Below are 22,749 nucleotides of genomic sequence, written 5' to 3'. Positions count from 1 at the left end.
TGACTTATTTCGCTCAGCATAACACCCTCCAGTTCCATCCATGTCGTTGCAAATGGCAAGATCTCATTCCTTTTGATGGCTGCATAATATTAATTCAGGACACTTTTTGCCAGCAAGTATGACCATCACATTTCTTGTAGTTACACAATTAACCTTCCCAGTTTTTCATCTTTTTTTACCAGTTTATAAGAGAACTAGCTGGCCTGGGAGATAGTCTGCATGTGTCTGCATACAAACTGGGGGCTCAGCTGCTAGTTGCTGTTTGGACTGACAGGACACCCACTCTGCCCCTCGGATGGGGCCCAGGGGACTTGGTGTGGCCTCCGCCTGGTGTCCTCCTCCTGGATGGAAGAGTTTCAATGGCTGTGGGATGGGGACAGCATGTTTGTGTTAATCTAATGCTCAAGTTTTTCTTTTTTCTTTTTTCCCTTTTTAAATTTTATTTTATTTTAAATTCCAGTATAATTTTTTGCATTTTTCTTCAATTTTTCCTAACCATAAATTGAACTGCTGTGTGCAAAGGCCTGGACCAGGTACACTGGGAGATGTAAAATGTAACCTGTTCCATGCTGTGAGTGGTTAATTTTATGTGTCAACTGGGCCACAGGGTGCCCAGGTAGTTGGTCCGACACTCTGGGTATTTCTGTGACGGTGTTTTTGGATGAGTTTAATGTTTAAATCAATAGACCAGGGCGCCTGGGTGGCTCAGTCAGTTAAGCAACTGCCTTCAGCTCAGGTCATGATGCCAGGGTCCTGGGATCGAGCCCCGCATCGGGCTCCCTGCTCAGTGGGGAGCCTGCTTCTCCCTCTGCCTCTGCTGCTCCTTCTACTTTTGCTCTCTCGCTTGCACTCTCTCTCTCAAATAAATAAAATCCTTTTAAATAAATAAACCAAGTAATGTGGGTGGGCCTTATCCAATCAGTTGAGGGCATAAGTAGAACAAAAGGCTCCTCTTCCTCAAATAAGAAGGAATTCCTCCTGCCTGACTGCTTTCAAACTGAACATCAACTCTTGGGTTTTAAGCCTGCTGGCCTTTGATCTAGAACCACATCATCGGCTCTCCTGGCTCATGGGCCTTCAGGCTTGGGCTGGATTTACATCATTGGCTCTCCTGGGTCTCCAGCTTGCCAGCTGCAGCTCTTGGGGCTTGCTATCCTCCATAGTCATGAGCCAATTCCTTATAATAAATCTCTTTTTATAAATATATATATGTATGTATGTATTTTTTCATATGTATGTATACATGTATATGTATGTATAAACATACACATTGCTGATTCTGTTTCTCAGGAGAACTCTAATACACATGCCCTCAAGGAATTTAAGACATAAAAAGAAGACAAAACCAAGAAGAGACCTGCAAATATTCAAAAATAAATAGGATAGTACAGTGTTTTAGGAACATGGGTTCTGGAGTCAGGCAGACTTGGGTTCCAGTTGTGGCTCCTCTCATCAGCTCATATAAATAGTGGCTTTAAAAATGAGTATGAATTCAAATATGAAACTTTTGAGCAATAGCACCCTTTTTGCAAATCTGTTCTTAGGGGGAAGCTGTTCCGGTGAAGGAGGGAAGGAATCAGAGGCCAGACCTCCTCACCGTCCCTCTCGTAGCAGCCCTGCAGTGGCACCCCGGGGTTCTGGGCTCACAGTGTGAGCTGGCAGAGACGGAATATCGAGGAGCTGGAATAGAATATTCCTTGAGAACAGGACTCAGCTGTTTGTTAGTTCCCTAAATGTAGTCTCTTCTTTCCTGCTATAGTGCTGTGAACTGAATGTTTGTGTTCCCCCAGAATTCATACATGGAAACCCCAGCCCCCATTGTGATGGTGCTTGAAGGTGGAGCCTGTGAGAGGGAATTAGGGTTAGATGAGGTCAGGAGAGTGGGGCCTTTAGGATGGGCTTGGCGCCCTTACAAAAAGAGGAAAAGACACAAGATCTCTCTCTCTGCCACATGAGGGCACGGCAAGAAAGCAGCCATCTGTAAACCAAGAAGAGGGTCCTCACCAGACACCAAGTCTGCCTGACACCTTGATCTTGGACTTCCTAGCCTCCAGAACTGTGAGAAACATGTTGTTTAAGCCACCCAGTCTTTGGTGTCTTGTTACAGCAGCCCGGGCTGACTAAGACACCTAATCTAAAAGCACCAGCATCTTGTTACAACAACTACAGTAGCTTTCTACTGGTTTCTCCACATGTTGTCTGACAGTTCTTCCTTCAAGCCAGTGATATTCTTCTCAAAAATAAAGAATGATTATGTCTTCCACCTGATAATTTGTGATAGCCTCTCATTGCTCTTAGGATAAAATCGAAATCTTGTCTTGCTCACATCTTCCACTTCCATCCTTACTCAAGCCTCCCTCACTCATACTGGACTTCTCTCGGTTCTCCCAGATGCACTGTGCTCTCCCTGATCTGGGCCTCCACATGTGTTGTCCCCTCAGTTTATACATCCCTACTCCTTCCCCTGATCCCTACTTACCAAGCCACAGCTTGAATATCCTTTATGGGGCCTTCCCTGATCTCTTGTACTAGTGTAAGTCTCTGTTGTGTTCTTCCCTCTTTATACGTTATTATGAATATTTAATTTCTCTTGCTGGGGCGCCCGGGTGGCTCAGTCAGTTGAGCATCTGCCTTCGGCTCAGGTCATGATTCCAGGGTCCTGGGATCAAGCCCCGGATCAGGCTCCTTGCTCAGCGGGGAGCCTGCTTCTTCTTCTGCCTGCCACTCCCCCTGCTTGTGCGCTTGCTCTCTCTCTCTCTCTCTCTCTCTCCGTCAAATAAATAAAAATCTTTTTATAGGGGCGCCTGGTGGCTCAGTCGTTAAGCATCTGCCTTCAGCTCAGGTCATGATCCCAGGGTCCTGGGATCGAGCCCCACATCGGGCTCCCTGCTCCGCAGGAAGCCTGCTTCTCCCTTTCCCACTCCCCCTGCTTTTGTCCCCTCTCTCACTGTGTCTCTTTCTGTCAAATAAATAAATAAAATCATAAATAAATAATTTAATTAAATAAATTTCTCTCTTGCTCATACAAAGTAGATTCTGTGAGGGCAAAGACTTTGTTTCATTATGTGCTATTTCACCCGCCCCCAGTACCATATCTGGTACGTGCTAGGTGCTTAGTATTTGTTGGATATCAAATGACTGCCTTTCTCGGGAAGACTGTGTCAGGAGGCACCTTGGTGGCTCAGTCAATTAGGCGTCCCAACTTGATTTCGGCTCAGCTTGTGGTATCCGGGTTGTGAGATCAGAGCCTTGCCATGGGCTCTGGGCTCAGCAGAGAGTCTGGTTTAGACTCTCCCTCTGCCCCTCCCCGCTCCATGCGCTCACGTGCGCTACTCTAAAATAAATAAATCTTGGGGCTCCTGGGTGGCTCAGTCATTAAGCGTCTGCCTTCAGCTCAGGTCGTGATCCCAGGGTCCTGGGATCGGGCCCTGCATCGGGCTCCCTGCTAGGCGGAAAGTCTGCTTCTTCCTCTCCCACTCCCCCTGCTTGTGTTGCTGCTCTCGCTATGTACTCTCTCTCTCTCTGTCAAATAAAACCTTTTAAAAATTAATTAGTTAATTAAATCTTTAAAAAAACAAAACAAAAAAAAGACTGTGTGTCAGTAATGGGTGGGCTTGTGTCCAGTGTGGTAGTTTATAGTGCCAGCTAAACAGAAGGATTTATCTTGCATTTTTAATATTTTTTTTTTCCTTCTTGTGAATTTTTTCAATTTCAGGCCTGCCGGGGGGCACAGACAGCTGCTGCTGCAGCTCCCCGAATCAAGAAATTTGCCATCTACCGATGGGACCCAGACAAGACTGGAGATAAACCTCATATGCAAACTTATGAAATTGATTTGAATAAGTGAGTATCTATGTGAGAGCTAGGTATTTGATAAGTGAAAGTGTACTCTTGATCTGATTCAGGGACATGCTTTTCACATCCTTGGAAGGTTTAAAAACAGATCATTCAGTGGCTCTGGAATTTATCATCTCTTTTTCAAACAAGAATGAGGTATGTACCTGATTCAAAAAGATAACCGGGGGCACCTGGGTAGCTCAGTCAGTTAAGCATCCGACTCTTGGTTTCAGCTTAGGTCTTGATCTCAGGGTTTTGAGTTCAGTCCCCATGTTGGGCTCCCCTCTGGGCATGGAGCCTACTTTAAAAAAAAAAAAAAGGACTAATACCAAGAAGATTAACTTTTGAGAAATTCCTTTCCTTTCCCCAAATCAGAGGATGACAAATTTCTAGGAGTATTGGTAGAGCTGGATAGACACCATAAATGTGGCTGGAATGGTGATAGGACAAGATAGGGATGTAGTTAAAATATTAACAGAGATTCGTACCTCTATTATTTTTTCTATTCCTGTCACATCAAAGTGCCACAAACTTAGTGGCTTAAAACAACATCGATTTAGTATCTCCCAGTTGTGCAGGTTAGAAGTCTGGTAAAGGTTTCATCAGACTAAAATCGAGGTGTCAGCAGGCCATGTTCCTTTCTGGAGACTAAGGGGAAATCCATTTTCTGTTCCTTCAGGCTGTTGGCAGAATTCAGTTCCTTACAGTTGCAAAATCAAGGTCCCTGTTTTCTCGTTGGCTGTAAGCTGAGGGCCACTCCCAGCTTTTAGAGGCCTCTGTGCTCCGTGGCTCATAGTCCCCACCTTCAAAGGCAGCAAGAGCAGCTTGAGTCCCTCATCTCTCTCTGAGCCACTCTTCTCTCATCAGCTTCCACCCTGAAGGATCTCCACAGGTAGCCAAAGGGAAGGAAGAATCTAGTGAGCTGGGCTCCAGCTTCCCACTGTGCCACCCCTCCCCTCCCCAGCATAACCAGAACTGCTCTGTTTTATGATCTGTTTTATCTGTCAGTGAATAAGTATTTTATTTCTTTTGAAAAGCTTCCATAGTGCCAAAAAAAGGTTTGAAAACTACTACTCTCAATGCTTTCTTTGCCTCTGTATTGACACGTAAGTTCTATTAAGCAATATAGCTAGTTGATAATATAACATTCTTGTCAAGGAGACAATTACCAAATACTCCGCAACCAAAAATCATTAGTAAAACTCAAAGAAAAGGAAATTGTACAGGTCACACTTGATTTTGGTTCAGGTCATGATCTTGAGGATGTGGGATCGAGCCCCATGTCAGGCTCCACGCTCTGCGCAGTCTGCTTAAGATTTTCTCCCTTTGCCTCTTTGCCCTGCTCATGGGTGCCTGCGTTAGGTAGGTAGGTAGGTAGGTAGGTAGGTAGGTAGGTAGGTAGATAGATAGATAGAAAGAAAGAAAGAAAGAAAGAAAGATAGATAGATAGATAGATAGATAGATGATAGATAGATAGATAGATAGATAGATAGATAGATAGATAGATAGATAGAAAGAAAGAAAAGAAAAGAAAGTCAGTCTTCAAAACAAAATCATGGGCATCTGGCTGGCTCAGTTGGTAAAGCATGCAACTCTTGATCTCAGGGTTGTAACTTCAAGCCCCATGTTGGGCATGGAGCCTACTTAAATTAAAAACTATTTTAAAAATCAGTGCTCTCCAGAGAGACAATAAAATCCAGAGTTTCAACACCATGTTATTCACGAGGACCAGCGTACAGTCCAGCATCACTAATCATACCAAGAAGAGTGAAACATGACCCAAACTCAAGTGGAAAGACAAACAGTAAAATAGTAAAATGAGAGACCCAAATCCAAACACATCAATAATTACACCATGTAAAGGCACTAAACACTCCAATTAAAAGGCAAACATTGTCAGAATAGATAAAAAGCAAAACCAAGTTTCATGCTGCTTACAAGGAATGCACTTTAAATATTGTTAAAAACAAAATTCAACTAAGTAAATTTTTTTTTAAGATTTTATTTATCTATTTGACAGAGACACAACGAGAGAGGGAACACAAGCAGGGGGAGTGGGAGAGGGAGAAACAGGCTTCCTGCAGAGCAGGGAGCCCGAGCGGGGCTCGATCCCAGGACCCTGGGATCATGACCTAAGCTGAAGGCAAACGCTTAATGACTGAACACCCAGGCGCCCCGCAACTAAGTAAATTTTAAAGATTTTACTGGCTTTATGTAACCATTCCTGAATCAGGCAGCATGTAATCTAGCAGATAGATTAGATGCTGCCAGGTGCCAAGGGGCACCCAGTGGTTCATACAGTTAAGCATCCAGCTCTTGACCTCAGCTCAGGTTTGATCTCAGGGTTGTGGTTGGAGTCTACTTTAAAAAAAAAAGGGGGGGGGGCACCTGGGCGGCTCAGTCAATTAAGCATCTGCCTTCGGCTCAGGTCATGATCCCAGAGTCCTGGGATTGAGCCCCACATCAGGCTCCCTGCTCCACAGGAAGCTTGCTTCTCCCTCTCCCACTCTCCCTGCTTGTGTTCCCTCTCTGTGTCTCTCTCTGTCAAATAAATAAATAAAATCTTTAAAAAAAAAAAAGAAAAGGGAGCTCCACAGAGCTGCACAAAATGAAAGACTTATAGGCAGACAGGAGTGGGAAGAAAGAACAAAAAAGCATATTGGTTATGGCAAAGTCACTTTCCTTTACAGGATGGCAAAATCAATTAGGCAAATGCCTAACTAGGTGATTCCTAATTGACTGGTTTTAAATTACATTTCTGGAAGAACCAAAAGTGAAGGTAAGCCTCAGTTTGACATGAGGCTTGGCATAAGTGACTCCATTTTGGGCCTGTTGTTTTGTTTTTAACAATGTAAAGACACAGGTTGAAAATAAAAGATATCTATACAAACTGCATAAGCATAAGAAAGGTAGAGTGGCTATGGTAAAATCAGATTACTAAAAGGCAAAGAATATGCCAGAAATAAGAGGACATCTCATAATGATAAAGGGATCATTTTATCAGGAAGACCTGTCAATCGTAAATGTGTATACACCTAATAACAGAGCTTCAAAGTTGGCAGAATTGAAGAATTTCAAGAATTAAGGAACAAACATCTGCAGTCCTTTCAGCAATGGGTAGAACAATTAAGAAGTAAAGACAGATAATCTGAACATTATCATTCATCTTGCTCTAATTAATATTTTTGAGACATCACACCAAATGGTTGCAAAACACGTTCTTTTCAAGTGTGCATGCTACATTCACTGTGATAACTGGGCCGTAAAACAAATCAAATAAATTCCAAAAACTTGGGATCTTCTAGCGTGAATTCAAATAGAAAGCAGTAGGGGCACCTGAGTGGTTTAGTCGTTCAGCGTCTGCCTTCGGCTCAGGTCATGATCCCAGGGTCCTGGGATCGAGCCCCGCATCAGGCTCTCTGCTCCGCGGGAGGCCTGCTTCTCCCTCTCCCACTCCCCCTGCTTGTGTTCCTGCTCTCCGCTCTCTCTCTCTCTGTCAAATAAATAAATAAAATCTTTAAAAAAAAAAAAAAGAAAGCAGTAACAGGACATCTGAGGGAGACACAGCCCTTAAAATATGATGTAGGAGTGCTTGGGTGGCTCAGTCGGTTGAGCATCTGACTCTTGGTTTCAGCTCAGGTAATGATCTCAGGGTCCTGGGCTGGAGCCCCACTTTGGGCTCCGTGCTGGGCGTGGAGCTTGCTTGCGATTCTCTCACTCTACCCCCCCACTCCCCCTCTCAAAAAATTAATTAATTAATTAATTAATTTTAAAGATGTAAAAACTAGAAGAAAATTTTATGTATTCATGAAACCTCAGGAAGGGGTGTGGTCTTTTTAGATTTAACAGTGATAGTATCATAAGAGGAAAAGGTAGTTTAACGATGTAAGCATTTAAATCTGTGTTTTAAAAAATTCCATTACCCAAGGGGCGCCTGGGTGGCTCAGTCAGTTAAGCTTCTGCCTTCAGCCCAGGTCATGGTCCCAGGGTCCTGGAATCGAGTCCTGCATCGGGCTCCCTGCTCGGTGGGGAGCCTGCTTCTCCCTCTCCCTCTGCTGCTCCCCTTGCTTGTGCTCTCTTTCTCTCTGTCAAACAAGTAAATAAAATCTTTAAAAAAAAAAAAATTCCATTACCCAAATTAGAAGTCAAATAGCCTAAGTTGCTGATTGAGGGCTGCGGGTGGGGGAGGGGCAGGGTTCGCATCAAATATAATAGATTTGTGGTATATATTTTGGTTTTGTCCAGGGTTTTTCTGGCTCCTAAAACCCTCATAATCCTCCTAAACCCTCGTAATCCTAAGAGATAAGAGCTACAGAGTTATCTTTTATTGTAATATTTTGGTTTTGCTCCTAGTTCCTGAAATAGCTCCAGATAAATAATAAAGGTAAAATGGGTAGTCTTTTGTTATTCATAAGAAGAGCCTTTCAGCCACCAGCCTTTATGTTAATGAGGTGATTTCTAGAAATATCCTAGATAACTGGGAGGAACCCACCCTGTCTAGAAGTTTGGAACACAGAGGCCTAACCCTTGACCTGGGAGGGGAGAGAGATTAGAGGTGAATCATTTAAACCAGCAGCCAGTGTAACCAATCATGCCGAGGCCCTGAAGCCTCCTTAAAATCCATGGAGTATGGGGTTCAGAGAGCTTAGGTGGGTGAACTCATGGAGGTGCAGGGAGAGGGCGTGACTCTGCTTCCCCTTCCCACATACCTGGCCCTGTGCATCTCTTCCATTTGGCTCTTTTACTAAATCATAGTCTAGTAAGTTAACTGTTTTTCTGAGTTCTGTGAGCCACTCTAGCAGTTATCAAACCCAGGGAGGGGATCATGAGAATCTCTGATTTATAGCCAGCCATCCGGAGCACAGGTGACAGCTAGACTTGCAGGGTCTGAGGAGGGTGGGCAGTCTGTGAACCGAGCCCCTCCCCTGTAGGACCTGAGGCTGTCTCTGTGTCAATGGGCAGATTGAGTTATGATGTGGGACACCCAGCTGGTGTTGCAGGATTGCTCGGTTCTGGAAACTACACATTTGGTGACCAGGAGTATCAGAAGTGAAGTATCGGGGGTGAGGAGGTGAAAGGTTCACAGCTTTAAAAAAAATTTCCTTTGGGGCGCCTGGGTGGCTCAGTCGTTAAGCATCTGCCTTCGGCTCAGGTCATGATCCCAGGGTCCTGGGATCAAGTTCCACATCCGTCTCCCTGCTCAGCAGGAAGTCTGCTTCTCCCTCTCCCACTTCCCCTGCTTGTGTTCCCTCTCTCACTGTGTCTCTCTCTCTGAAATAAATAAAATCTTGGGTGCCTGGGTGGCTCAGTTGGTTAAGTGACTACCTTCGGCTCAGGTCATGATCCTGGAGTCCCAGGATCGAGTCCCGCATCAGGCTCCCTGCTCAGCAGGGAGTCTGCTTCTCCCTCTGACCCTCTCCCCTCACGTGCTCGCTCGCTCTCATTCTCTCTCTCAAATAAATAAATAAAATCTTTTTAAAAAAAAGTATAAAATAAATAAATAAATAAAATCTTAAAAAAAAAAATTCCCAAGATCTCATAAATAGGCAAAGAACACGGGCGGACAGAGTCTGCAGCATTAGTCGACTAGAACAAACATGCCATGCGGGCGTGGATTTTCATCTGTTCTCTGGTGCACCTCCAGCACCCAGAGCAGAACCTGGCACAGAGCAGACTTTCAATAAACAGTTGGTGAGTGCAGAAAAATCACTGATTTTATGACAAATATTCAGCTACTGTGAATTTCGGAGATCTCTGATTAAAACACTGACAATAGTAAAGTTGTCAAAATAGCAGAGGTTTTTAAAGGTCACAGTTCCCAATATTAGCAAAGATAGGGTGGTGGGGTATTTGCACATTGCTGATAGAAGACTGATAAGGCAGCGTGTTAGCTAATCTCATCCTGGTGACATTTCACAACATAGGCCAAGTTCTGTGCCGCACTCTCATGCTGCACACCTTAAATCCACACCTTGTCCATGATACCTCAGTAAAGCCAGGAAAAAAAATCTGGATCATGCTAAAGGATGTTTGGGGAGGGGGGCATATGTTTTTAAATGCCATGCATAGAGAAGTACCGAGCGGCACGGGCAGTGGCCAGAAATAGGTGTGTTGACCACTGGCCTGTACACCAGCTGCCGTGGAAAGGGCAGGGGTTTTTTTGTTTTTGTTTTTTTTAAAGATTTTATTTATTCATTTGAGAGAGAGAATGGGAGAGAGAGCACGAGAGGGGGGAGGGTCAGAGGGAGCAGCAGACTCCCTGCTGAGCAGGGAGCCCGATGCGGGACTCAGTCCTGGGACTCCAGGATCATGACCGGAGCCGAAGGCAGTCGCTTAACCAACTGAGCCACCCAGGCGCCCGGAAAGGGCAGGTTTTTAGTTCATCTTTGTAACAATCGTGTGACATAAAGATTAGTTCCATTTTACAGATCAAGAAACAGGCTCAGAGAGCTTGAGCCATTCCACAGAACTGCACTCTCTACACGCATAGACACTCATAGCGCTTTGTAGTGGGGGACTGTCTCTCCTGCAGCTTTCCTTTTCCTAGAAATGTATACACAGTGCGACTCCACCATGCTCAAAACGTGTAAGAATACACAAAAATAAAAGTATGGAAATAATTCTGAGCCGCTAATGTATGCAGATGTCTTAGATCATATTATGATAAAGTGCAGGGAGTTTGAACTTCCCATCAATACAACTGGGGTGTTTTGTTGTTTTTGGTCAGATGTGGTCCTATGGTGTTGGATGCTTTAATCAAGATTAAGAATGAAATTGATTCTACCTTGACCTTCCGAAGATCATGCAGAGAAGGTAAGCATTTCCTTCCTTGTTAGGCTTTAGACACTTAGGCTCTGGTTCCAGGGCCTGCCACAACTGAGCTGGCCTTCTGCCAGGTGACCTTGCTGGGCATCACACTTCCTTTCCTTGGGTAAATGCACCAAAAATTCCAAGCATAGGGGCGCCTGGGTGGCTCAGTCGTTAAGCGTCTGCCTTTGGCTCGGGTCATGATCCCAGGGTCCTGGGATCGAGCTCCGCATCGGGCTCCCTGCTCGGCGGGAAGCCTGCTTCTCCCTCTCCCACTCCCCCTGCTTATGTTTGCTCTCTCGCTGTGTCTCTCTCTGTCAAATAAATAAATAAAATCTTAAAAAAAAATTCCAAGCGTAGTATAGGTTCTGGTTTCTGAGTTTTCTTCCCGTTGGGAGCTTTATGTCACGTGGTTACTGCATCTGGCGACCCCCCTGAGCTGCCGCACCCTTCAGGGACTAGCTCCCGCCTGCTAGCAGCCACCTCAGCACCGTGCTGAGCTCATTCACTGGAGGGGAGGTGGGGGGGACAGTGGAGAGTTTCTAGTTGGTGCTTACGCACACTTAACCCTTATCCAGCAGGGGGTATCGTGCCCCCGGCCCCCCCATCTCCCAGCATTACGTGTATACACGTGTATAGAGCAGCTGCTCAGTAGAAACGTTCTGGGTGGGAACAGTTTCCCACAGTGTGCTGCTGGTGCTACAGGAGCTGATTTTAGGCACTGTTCAGACCAGCATTTTTTACTGTAATAGCTGTATATTTATGTGACATGTTAGAAAAATATAATTACTAATGACCATGTAACAGTGATAATCGTCTTTTAATATAAATTTAAGTAAAAATGAGTTGATTTTAAGAAAACTCATAAATAATCCTTCAGCAGTACTCGGACGTGGCAAAAATCGCAAGGGATACCGCAAGGGCTGATGGTTCCTGACAGCCGTAGAGCCCAGTCAGTGGGCCAGGCTCTGTTCTGGGCACTTGAAGGGGAATAGACCAGCACTGTGAGTGTTTAGGCCCAGGCAGGTTAAGGGACTTCCAAAAAAACACATAGATAGTTAGTTGGGGAGCCAGGAGTCAGCCAGAGCTGTCAGATTCCAGATCTGCACTCAGGCGGTACACTCTGCTGGCCAGGCTGGGAAGACCTGGGATAAAACCAAAACAGGGTAGTTTGGGCCACGACCAGTGTGAAACTTCTTCCTAAAATGACCTTCCATAAAAGGAAAAGTCACTATAGATACTGGCCCGTCACTCTTGTCTGTGTTCTGCTGTACGTTTCAAGTATTTCAGTCTTCCTTCTAAGACATCTGCTTTGATTCAGCTAATCGTACAGGGTGGGATTTAGTGTACCAAATGCTGACAGATACTAGGATAGTTTGGCTGAGTCCTGCTGTTCAGGGAACGTTCTGCCGTCATTAAATACCAGCCTTCCCCGTGTAAGTCCTGGCAACACAGGAAATATAGATGCTTTTCAGTAACCTTTCCCCGTAAGACTTTTTCAGAGCCAGGAACATATGATGCGATCCATCTGGACTAAAAAGTATGAGGCAGAATGATATTAATTAATCCCACCCAGAATGATATTAATTAATTGATATAAATGAATATCAAAAAGGGAATACTTTTTATTCCCTTATTGATTGTTAAGAGAATTTCCAGGGGAGCCTTTTTCAGAGAAGACTCATTGGATTTATTTTTTAAATAGTATACCATTTCTTATAAGAGCATACTTCTCTGGTTGGATGCTAGGCACATGTAAATATATTGATAGCATTCAGTCTCTTGGGAAACTTAAGGGGTATTTGCTTATGATGGGTCTTTGTGTTCTCTTACATGCCTACTAAGATTTACGGGACGGCGCCTGGGTGGCTCAGTCGGTTAAGTGTCTGCCTTCGGCTCAGGTCATGATCTCAGGGTCCTGGGATTGAGTCCCACATCAGGTCCCCTGCTCAGTGGGGCATCTGCTTCTCCCTCTCACTCTCTCAAATAAATAAAACCTTTAAAAAAAAGGATTTACAGGAGAAGAGGGTGTGGTCTTACTAAAGTGATAACCCAGTACAGTTTCACAAGTAATCACATTTCTCTGACCTGATGATCTTCAAAAAGCTTCAGAGAAGTGGGTTCAGATTGCATAGTCCTCTTTAAACTCTGAAATACCTAGGAAATTTCCATACACAGCAAATGAGTCCAGGCAAAGAAACGTATCATTTTCAGGGTCCTTGGTCAGCACCTTGTTTTTGCTTGGTTTGCTTTGCTTTGCTTTCACATGAGTTCATTCTTCTCCCTGGAAAGGCAATGCTCATGCAGTTAATGTTGGTTTCGTGTCCCGGGGGCAACCACTGTGCTACTAGTTTTAGTGAAGACAATAGAGTTAAGAGTTCTGTGTGGATAATCCATGTCCAGGCCTCAGCTGGAAGATGACCAGCACAGTGTTGATTTGCTTTTGGGCTCTGTCTGTCACAGTTTGAGTTCAAATAACAGGGGCTTTTTAAAAAAGGGGTTGGGGATGGGGCGCCTGGGTGGCTCAGTTGTTAAGCGTCTGCCTTCGGCTCAGGTCATGATCTCAGGGTCCTGGGATCGAGCCCCGCATCGGGCTCCCTGCTCGGCGGGAAGCCTGCTTCTCCCTCTCCCTCTCCCCCTCCCCCTCCCCCCTGCTTGTGTTCCCTCTCTCGCTGTGTTTCTCTCTGTCAAATAAATAAAATCTTAAAAAATATATAAATAAATAAATAAAAAGGGGGTGGGGGTTGGGGTGCTAATTTACTTCTGAAAATGCATGAAGCATGGCGCTAGGACCGGTGTGAGAACTCCATGATGCCCACAGCGCCCCAGGCCCCTTCTGTCTCCAGCACCGGCTGTAGCGTGTAGATTCCAACCCTTGTTGCCTCACGGTCACAAAATGGCATTTGGAACTACAGTCATTAGATGTACATTCCAGGCAGGAAGACGGAGGAGAAGGAAAACAGCAACAGGGCACCTCTGCCGCAGGTGTACTCCGTGTCGGTGCTGCTCCTGATGGTCGGGGAATGACATTCTAGAAAGAGTTTGCAGCTGGACTGCCAGAACCCGGGTGAGCAAGTGTTAAATGCGTTCTCTCTCTCAGGCATCTGTGGCTCTTGTGCCATGAACATCAACGGAGGCAACACCCTGGCCTGCACCCGAAGGATCGACACCAACCTCAACAAAGTCTCAAAAATCTACCCTCTTCCGCATATGTATGTGATAAAGGATCTTGTTCCCGTGAGTTTCTGCCTCCCCACCCTCTCCCATCCCCTTCTCTCTCCCACTCTCCCTACCCCCTTTTTTTATTTTCCAGGGAGAAGGGAAGAGGTGTGTGTGAGAGAGATACATGTTATCATTCTCTAGGGCAGGCTTTTTTCCTGGGTTTAATTAAGGAATTTGAATGGTGGAAGATAAACATGCCTAGAAGATTCTCCAGCCGCTCATTGGGGAGGATTGTTTGGGAATAACAGGGCATAGGATTTTAGAGTTGGAACAGCCCCAGAATCAAGAATTTGGCCATAACTACAAAGAATTCATGTGGAAAAGACCAGTGGGGAAGGCAACAGCTGTTACACGTTGTACTTTAATCTCTGCCTCCCCGTGTCTTAGCACCTTCACTGACAGGGCTGCAGGATTGGAAGGTTACCCAAGTGGGTGAAGGAGAGATTTCCCAGCCACAATTAACACTCTGACCATTTCTCCTTCTGTCATCCTTGCATGGATCCACACTGAGGGAAGAGAGTCAGACTTCTGCTGGTGTGGGATGGGGACGTGTCCAAGAATGGGGTGAATAAGAAAGCTAGGGAGTCCAAGGGCAGTATCCAAGAAATGGGGTGAATAAGAACGCTAGGGAGTGATGGTGGAATCTGACCCTTCTTTTCTTCTTCCTCTTAACCTCAGGACTTGAGCAACTTCTACGCTCAATACAAATCCATTGAACCTTATTTGAAGAAGAAGGATGAATCCCAGGAGGGCAAGCAGCAGTATCTGCAGTCTATAGAAGATCGTGAGAAACTGGTCATTAGTCCGCATTTATTGTCTTGCTTTGAGGAATTTTGGTGCAAACATGCTTGCCAGGAAGCCTGGCTTGAGGGGATGGGGCAGGGAGTAGCAGCATGGGACGCTGCAGACCATTATGGAGCGTATTCTGGAAAGGAACTGCAAGAGCATCTGTCCAAGGGCTGGACACCCATCCTCTCAGGGCCAGGGGGTAGTGTGATCCCACAAGGGGCCCACAGTGGAACAAGGATCCGGAGCACATCTGCCTTGCCTGGAAGGGCATATGATTACCATGTTGCAGAATGTTTGTTTCAGAGGAAACCTGTATGCAAATAATCAAGTCTTGCCAAGGTGACAGCTCCGTCAAAGCTGCTCTTTAATGGTGTGGGCACATCAGACACGTGTCGGCCCCTGGCAGTCGTGCTCCCACCCTGTGTTACAGGTGGCGGCCAAATGGGGACTGGAACCTTGCCGTTCTTTCCTAACGCCGAGTGTCCGGGGACTGCTGGGTGGGGCGGTGATGGCCCTGTCACTCTCTTGGCGTTCCAGTGTCCAGGCTGTGACATCTTACAGTGAAGGGGTCATTCTCAAGTGTTCAGTCTCCTTCTCTGGCACTCTTCCCCCTGAGAAGCCTCTGATTTACACCTGCACTCCAGGCATATTCAGTGTCCTTGTGGAGAGGGGCGGTGGGAAAGAGACCCAACAGATGGGTCCTGACAGCATGTCTGCAGGGGGCCAAGGACGTGTGCTGTGTCACAGTCGGCACGTCACGCGGTCCTCCGATTCGGCACTTGCCCGAAGAGCATCCCTGACCGGCGCCTCTCGAGCAGGCTGAGCGCACATCCAGGACGGCGGCCGAGTCTTACTCCTTTCTGAATCCCGAGGCCCTGGTGCTGGTTATTTATCAGTATGTGTTAGGCACGTGGCTGAGTAAATGCACTGTACCTTTTAGAAGTCTTGGAGAATGTTGAGGCCCTCTCCTCTTCCTGTAAAACTTTAAGAAAGGAGAGCCCTCATGTGAATGCCCAGCGCTCTTCGTGGAGTGATGTAACTCAGTGCGGACAGCTCTCTCCTGGGTCAGGAGTTCTTGTTCTCTGGACAAGGCTCTGCCCCGCATTCCTGACTGGGGCGGGCGGGGGTGGCAGGAGGACGGTGTCCGGACCTGGTTTCTGGTCTCTCCGGCCAACTCACCCTCCTGCATTCCTCCCTTAGGCAAGCCCCCAGCTAGGAACCGCCTCCTCCATGCACTAGTAGGAGGGCACGAAGGGCCCCCCTGAGTGTGTTTTCTAGATAACCAAGTTTACACATTTAAATACCAAAAATTTGTTAAGCATTTTTCACTTCCTTAAATTAATATGCTGAACATAACTTTTTCTCACGGTTTTAAAAGGCATCATGCTCACTGTGGGTAATTGGAAAATACAGGTAACTATTTTAAAATATAAATAATCTGTAATATTCCAGCACCAGGATAATGTCCATTGACAGCTATTTTTGTTTTTTCTTTTATGTGCTACATGATATTTTTATGTAGCTGGGATCAAAATGTAAATATGCTTTTGTATCCTGCCTTCACTTACGTTACTGTGAGCATTTTCCCATGTTCTTTTTTTTTTTTAAGATTTTATTTATTTATTTGACAGAGAGAGACACAGTGAGAGATGGAACACAAGCAGGGGGAGTGGGAGAGGGAGAAGCAGGCTTCCCGCCAAGCAGGGAGCCCAATGCGGGTCTCAGTCCCAGGACCCTGGGATCATGACCTGAGCTGAAGGCAGATGCTTAACAACTGAGCCACCCAGGCACCCCATTTTCCCATGTTCTTAAGAATTCTTCATAAGCATTTGCTTAGACGTTGCTTTCTGCTACCTCAGTTGAATGCATTGTGTATTATTTAACCATTCTACCTACTGTTGGACATTGGACAATGAAATTATTTCCAGTTGCTCAGTGTTACAAATAAGGCTGGATAAACATCTTTATCTTTCGAGTTCTAGCCAAAAATTTGAGTTCCTTTTCTTGTTAGAAGTTTTTCTATAAGTGTATCAAAGAATATGATCATCACCCTATGCTTTCTAGACCAGTGAGGCAGTTTGCACTCCCATCTGCTCTCTGAACAGAACATAGATTTTGTTGAAGACTCAGGGTTACAATCATGACCGTCAACTCTGCATCATCTGTTACAGTCAGCTGTCAGTGTGCCCTTCTGTCTTGCTGCTTTTAACCGTTTCTGTTTTTCGCAAAATCAGAAAGTCCAGTTTGTTAGAACTGGGGGGACAGATTGAGTCAGCATGGCAGGGTTCAAGTGCAGGCAGGCATTCCAGAGTCGGACTGCCTGGGGTCCCGTCCCAGCCGTGGCTACTTGGAGCTGTGTGACCCTGGACCAATGACCTGACCTCTCTGTGACGCTAGTGGTCCTCACACCATAGCATTGTTGTGATGATCAAATGAGGGAAAGTGAGTACGGCGCATGGGGCTTATTTAGGATGATGTCTCCGTTGCCAGCCCGGGCAGAGGCTGGGGTAGACTGCTGGATGCCCCAGCACGCAGGTCCTTCCTCATTTCTCCTAGAGTGCATTCTAGGCAATAAGGTGTTTGGGGTGGGTTGGTTGGTTTTTTGTGGGGTTTTTTGTTTTTGTTTTTGTTTTTGTTTTTTAGATAACTGAGAGGTTATTGTTTATTAGAGGATAAGTGCTTGGACTTAAGAACTCTGGATTCTAACCCAGCAAACACAGTTCGATTCCAAGACCTTTTTTATGAATCTGATAAATCTCTGCAGGCCGCCCCTAAGATTTTGCCAAGAAAACTCCCATGCAGGTGGGCGCTTTGTTCGTGCACTGACCCCAGACACGACGTTCGGTCAGCTGGAGGCATGAGCGCCCGTCCCCTGGCGTGCTCCTGACCGCCCTTCCTCTCCACACAGGACGGGCTGTACGAATGCATCCTCTGTGCCTGCTGCAGCACCAGCTGCCCTAGCTACTGGTGGAACGGAGACAAATACCTGGGGCCTGCGGTTCTCATGCAGGTAAGGTGCTCCCTCACTGCTCTCAAAGCTTCAAACCGAGGCATCCAGGGGCGCCTGGCCGGCACAGTCCATGGAGTGGCTGACTCTTGGTTTCGGCTCAGGTGGTGGTCTCAGGGTCCCGAGAGCCAGCCCTGTGTCAGGCTCCACGCTCTGTGTGGAGTCTACTTCTCTCCCTCTCCCTCTGCCCCTCCCCACCTCCCTCAGATAAATAAATACATACATCTTCTTTAAAAAAAAAATGGAGAAGTCCAAGAGGACAGTATATTGTTGGAAACCAGGCGTTCTAAAGGGCATCCGTTACAAACAGGGCAGTTGGCTGCATTCTGCTCACTGGGCTTTCAGTAAATCTTCATCTGCAAAATACCTCATTTCTGTGTGGTGAGGGCCACCCCAAGGGGTGGTCGTGTGCTTTTTGGCAAAGTAGGCCTTGCAAGTGTTCTAAAACGTATCCCCGGTGCAGCTGGCTCTTGCCTACCCACTTGCCCACTGTCCCCAGACCGCAGCTGTCAGGTGGCCGCCCAGCTCCCTCACGTGGGGATTTCTGACCTGCAAGCAGGGGAGAGATTTCGTCGAGGGGCAGCTTCCCAGCTTCTAAGGCTGGAACTGGTTTCCAGGCTAATGAAAGCCTGGAGTCCTGGGTTTAAGGGTTACTTCACAAGAAGACAGCACTGCCTTTCAGGGCCCGTCGCCATATATGTATAGCCCACTGCAGAGAAACTGCCTTTGTTCCCAGAAAGCTGGGCTTTTTACATCTGTGGTCAGTGCTTTTCACAGATTCCTAATTTCAAAAAACAAGTTCTCATTTCTCATCGTCCCACAAAAAGGGAAGTTACGTGCTGTGTGAGCACTTAGCAGTATTGATTTCCATCCACATGAAAGATCGAATAACGAGGCGCGTTCACAGTTGGCCTCTGCCCCCACACTGTGACTTGGTGGGGCACAGAGCCCCCTCCACTTCACTGCGAGCAGCCCGTGCTTGGGCAGTCAGCTGCCTCCGGCCGGCTTGTGCCAGGCTCCAGGGCAGGCTGACCAAGAGTCCATCCGTGGAACATAACTATCTCCAGACACATCTCCTAAGTCATCAGTCTACTGGGAGACCGTGGGTTGGTGCTATGAGGACAGGGTCATGTGATATGGTCCTTGCCTTCCCTCACTCATAATCTGGGCAGGAAGCCACCGAGCACCTTAAGATAATGAAACGATACCTAATGACGTGTAATGAAACACCAGGGTACCAGGTGCGGTGCGCTCCGGGGCCGGGGGCGGGGGTGGGGGGGGCGTTAGTTGAGAGGAGTTCTAGAGGAGGGACCTCTCCTTGAAAGGGGGCAAGACTTACAGAGCAGAGACAGGCCTCTAAGCTGAGGGACTGCCTTTCGGCTGCTCCCCCGGGGCTTTGATACGTTGCCAGCACGGCTCATCAGCCCCCCGGCTCCCCAGGCCTACCGCTGGATGATCGACTCGAGAGACGATTTCACAGAGGAGCGCCTGGCCAGGCTGCAGGACCCGTTCTCCCTGTACCGCTGCCACACCATCATGAACTGCACCCGGACCTGCCCCAAGGTATGCGGCCCCGGCCCTGCCTCCTGGGCTGCTCGGGGCGAGCCTGCGGGCTAGCTGGCCCCCGGCTGCAAGGACCAGACTGGCTCAGCCCCTTCCCCTCGGGAGAAGGGTTTACTTGCGGGTCGCACGCGGGCCTGAGGGAGTCGGGGATGCCCCAGGAATCCACGAATAGGAACCTCTGCTCTCCCTGACTCGATAGGAGCCGCAAGAGGAAAGGCGGCAGAAGGCGGGTAGCTGTGGGGACCGGATTCCCGCTCCGTGTCGCGGGGTCTCCGGCTCGCAACGTTGCTGCCAACGTGCTGTTCTCTCGCAGCCAGCCTCTTCTTCACGGCTTCCGTCCATCTCAGGGCTCCTGCTCACCTTGCTTTCACTCCCGCTTCCTGCTCATCCTCCCACTTCCTGCACTCACCCTGACCTTCGGCTCCCGCCACCTGCCCGCCTTCTGTCAGCATGTCCATGGCAGCCCGCATCCCAGGAGGATGGCCTGCTGTGGACTGGCTGCCCGCTGGTCAGGTGCCAGCCCTGGTCCGGTCAGCAGGCAGGGAGCAGCCGGGGCCATGTGGCCCAGGACACGGCTGCCCTTCCAGCAGAGACTGCAGAGCAGGGTCCCTGAAAGAGGCAGCGAGGAAGCAGATAGCAAGATGGAAAACTCTAGGGTAACCAGTTGGCAGTTTTTTTTTAAAAAGTGGTAGGGGGAGATAGCATAGCTTAAACAGGAAATCGAGACTGGGTAATTCCCTGCTTTTTTGCCAACACTGTGTTTCCAGGGACCCCCGTCTCTACCACAGTGTTCTCATGGTCTAGCAGCAGTGGCGCCTGGCGGGGGCCCCGAGGTGAGGGAGAACAAAGGCTCCAGCCTGCCCCCCAGGCTCTGCCCCCCCCAGACCTCTAACTTGTGGGGCAGGTTAAGGCACTGATGTGCTGAGAACAACTCCTGGCACACAGTGAGCGCTCGGTAAATGGGCCCACAGACGGGGGTCCAGCCTGGGAGGCTGTCAGAGACGGCAGCTCCAAGGGTAGGCTGGGCCGCCATGTTTCTCCGAAAGCTCTGCCTGGGCTTCTGAGGTGCGTTCCCCGGGCAGGCGCCTTTTCAGGAGACAAGAATGGAGGTGCTCTGTGACCTGTGGGACGAGATGAGGCCCAGATTGTGTGAGCTGGCAGGGTCCCTTTCACAGCCAGGGAAGCTGAGCCCTGGGTGGGAGTTGGGGGAGGGGGGCAGCCAGCGATTTGCAGAGGTCTTTATAGGGACAGGGCAGGGCCGGGAAAGCAGTGCCCCCACCTCCCAGAGTGGTCTCTTCCTGCTGCCCTAGATGAGGTGCACACCACTAAGTCCTGCGGCAAACGGGGGCGGGCAGGGGCGCCGCGGAGGCCCTTCCAGAGGTTTCCCACTGCCCACAAATGCACATGGGCCCTGTTCTGTCACACACTGCCTTTTCCCCTTAATTTACTTTGGAGACCCAGATCAGTCTTTGAAGAGTGTCCTCTCTCCCTTTCTTTCTCTCTCAAGATCTCGTTTCTTTTTCTTTCTTTCCACACTTTTTCCCCCACTATGGAAGTGCTTTTTTTGGCAGTAGAGTTGAATGGACAGAGGTTTCTCAGCTGGGTGGGACGAGGCAGTCACAAGTATAGATGGTACCCGGAGTGAGGGCAAGTAGGCGGCGTAAGGGAAGTCCACGCCATCTGGAGCATCCTGGTCACGGTGTTCCGTAGCAGCCCATGGGTGTCCGCAGAAGGCATCCTAGTTCCCTGGACCAGCTCCATAGCCCAACATGGGGGGCCGGGGCCGACGAGAGAGCATCCGGCCCTGGGGAGTCCGGTGTGAGCAGGGGTGTCCCGGGGCTGGGCCTGGGGGGAGTATCTGGGCAGGGCCAGGTGGCAGAGCCGGGCGCTTGGCACCAGGGAGAAAGTTGTTACAAATGCCACCTTCCTCCTTTACTTCCTCAGTCTGCATGCTTGTTGATGGTAGATACGCATACAAACTCAGGGCCCTTGAATTTCTTGCCACCGAGAGGGCATGGCCACGTATCCTTGGCCAGTTCCTGGGTGTTGGAGGGGACAGACTTCGCTTCCTGCTCAGGGTCTTCACGACCCATCTTCTGGGCCTCTTCCCACACACTTCAGTGTCAGGGTTAGAGTTGTCCTGCTACAACGGGGGGACTCCCTTCTAACCTCGGAGGAGTCCTTGTCTCATTTTGCCACGTCTTCACGGTCTCCCTCCCTCGCGGGGTTCAGTCATGGTGCCTCCTGCAGAAGCAGCGTGGCCGGCCAGTCAGACTGCTGATGGCGCTTAGGCTCGCTCCCCGTCACCCGTGAGGGCTCGCCTGTGCCCGTGGGAATGTGTAAGGGCCCAGGGGCCGCTGGCTGGTTGGGACACTGGCTGTGGCCATGGAAAAGCTGCCCCCTCCTGGATGTGTGTGCATTTTGAGCACACAGCCCTCGGGGGGTCAGCCCTGGGCTGGGCTCTCGCCGCGGGGAGGTGTCTGCAGGTGGAAACGGGAGAGCCCTGAGCCTGAGCCCTTGCCTTTGGAAGGACGTGGTTTGCATCCACCTTGCTTTGACCCTGTTCCCGCTGGGGGAGTTTGCCCAAGGCCCTGGGTTCTTCATTCGGTCTCGCTTGCCCCGTGATATCGATTCTCTTCTCTTCTCTCAAGGGGCTGAATCCAGGCAAAGCTATTGCTGAAATCAAGAAAATGATGGCCACCTATAAGGGGAAGAAAGCATCAGTGTAACTGTTCCCACGCCAAGCATGACAGCCAGCTCAGCTGGACATGCTTTATATCCAATTCGAGTCCCTTCAGAGGTCTTGATGTTCCATGAATACAGCATGTATAATAAAAATTTTAAATAAATAAACGTTATTCTACTTTATTAACAAAAAAGCAAGCCTGTTCCTTTTACTTGCTGAAGAGGAATGCACAGGTGCCAGAAGGAAGTGTCCTTGTCCTTGGAGAGGGGCGGGGGCTCTTGCACTGAGCCCAGGGCGGGGCCGGGCAGGCATGGCCTCAGGCCTGTTCCCTTTGCCCCTCCCCAGCTGGACGCCCTTGGGCAGGCTCCTTGTCCTCTTAGCCTCTCTGTTTGCCCGTCTGTACGGGGAGGGTGGTGACTGCCCACCTCCCCCATCGCTGCGGGAACACCCGGCCCTTGCTCTGCGTGCTCTCGAAGTGTTAGCAGCCGCCCGGATCAGAATTACTTAAAGCCGCGTCTTGCCAAGTCATCATATCTCACCAAGGCGAGGTGAGCCGCCTCCAGCACAGAGCAATGACCGGGTCAGCTGTGACCTCGAGTTCCACGGCTGACCTCCAGGGGCCTCTCCCGGCAAGCACGGCTTCCCGGCACAGCTGCCCAGGCGGCAACGCTCTCAGAGAAGCCAGATGGTGCAAGAGTGCGTCGGGGTGGAAGTGAAAGGCCCTCCACGCCCCGAGTCCCACCCCCCACCCTCCGCTGACTGTTGTATTTCCTTCCAGACCTTTATGTCATGACAAACGGGCATACAGAAAGCTTTCCCTTCAAAATCGGGGTGCGAT

General features: G+C 48.6%; 1 protein-coding gene across 1 annotated transcript in view; it reads left to right on the top strand.

Moving 5' to 3' along the window:
- SDHB (succinate dehydrogenase complex iron sulfur subunit B) overlaps positions 1-22,078 on the top strand; it is a 29,424-nt gene extending 7,346 nt beyond the window's left edge. The window contains exons 2-8 of the mRNA XM_081817573.1: positions 3,716-3,843; positions 10,565-10,650; positions 13,745-13,881; positions 14,545-14,661; positions 17,564-17,665; positions 19,103-19,225; positions 21,877-22,078. Of these exons, the coding sequence (XP_081673699.1) occupies positions 3,716-3,843; positions 10,565-10,650; positions 13,745-13,881; positions 14,545-14,661; positions 17,564-17,665; positions 19,103-19,225; positions 21,877-21,954 (771 nt within the window). The 3' untranslated portion in view covers positions 21,955-22,078. The remainder of the gene's footprint in view (positions 1-3,715; positions 3,844-10,564; positions 10,651-13,744; positions 13,882-14,544; positions 14,662-17,563; positions 17,666-19,102; positions 19,226-21,876) is intronic.
- Positions 22,079-22,749: the final 671 nt, after the last annotated feature.

Source organism: Leptonychotes weddellii, chromosome 4, assembly GCF_054177405.1.
Source record: "Leptonychotes weddellii isolate Sample4059 chromosome 4, ASM5417740v2, whole genome shotgun sequence".
Lineage (NCBI taxonomy): Eukaryota > Metazoa > Chordata > Mammalia > Carnivora > Phocidae > Leptonychotes > Leptonychotes weddellii.
Note: the sequence above shows the minus strand (reverse complement) of the source record. Positions and strands in the feature narration are given on the sequence as shown.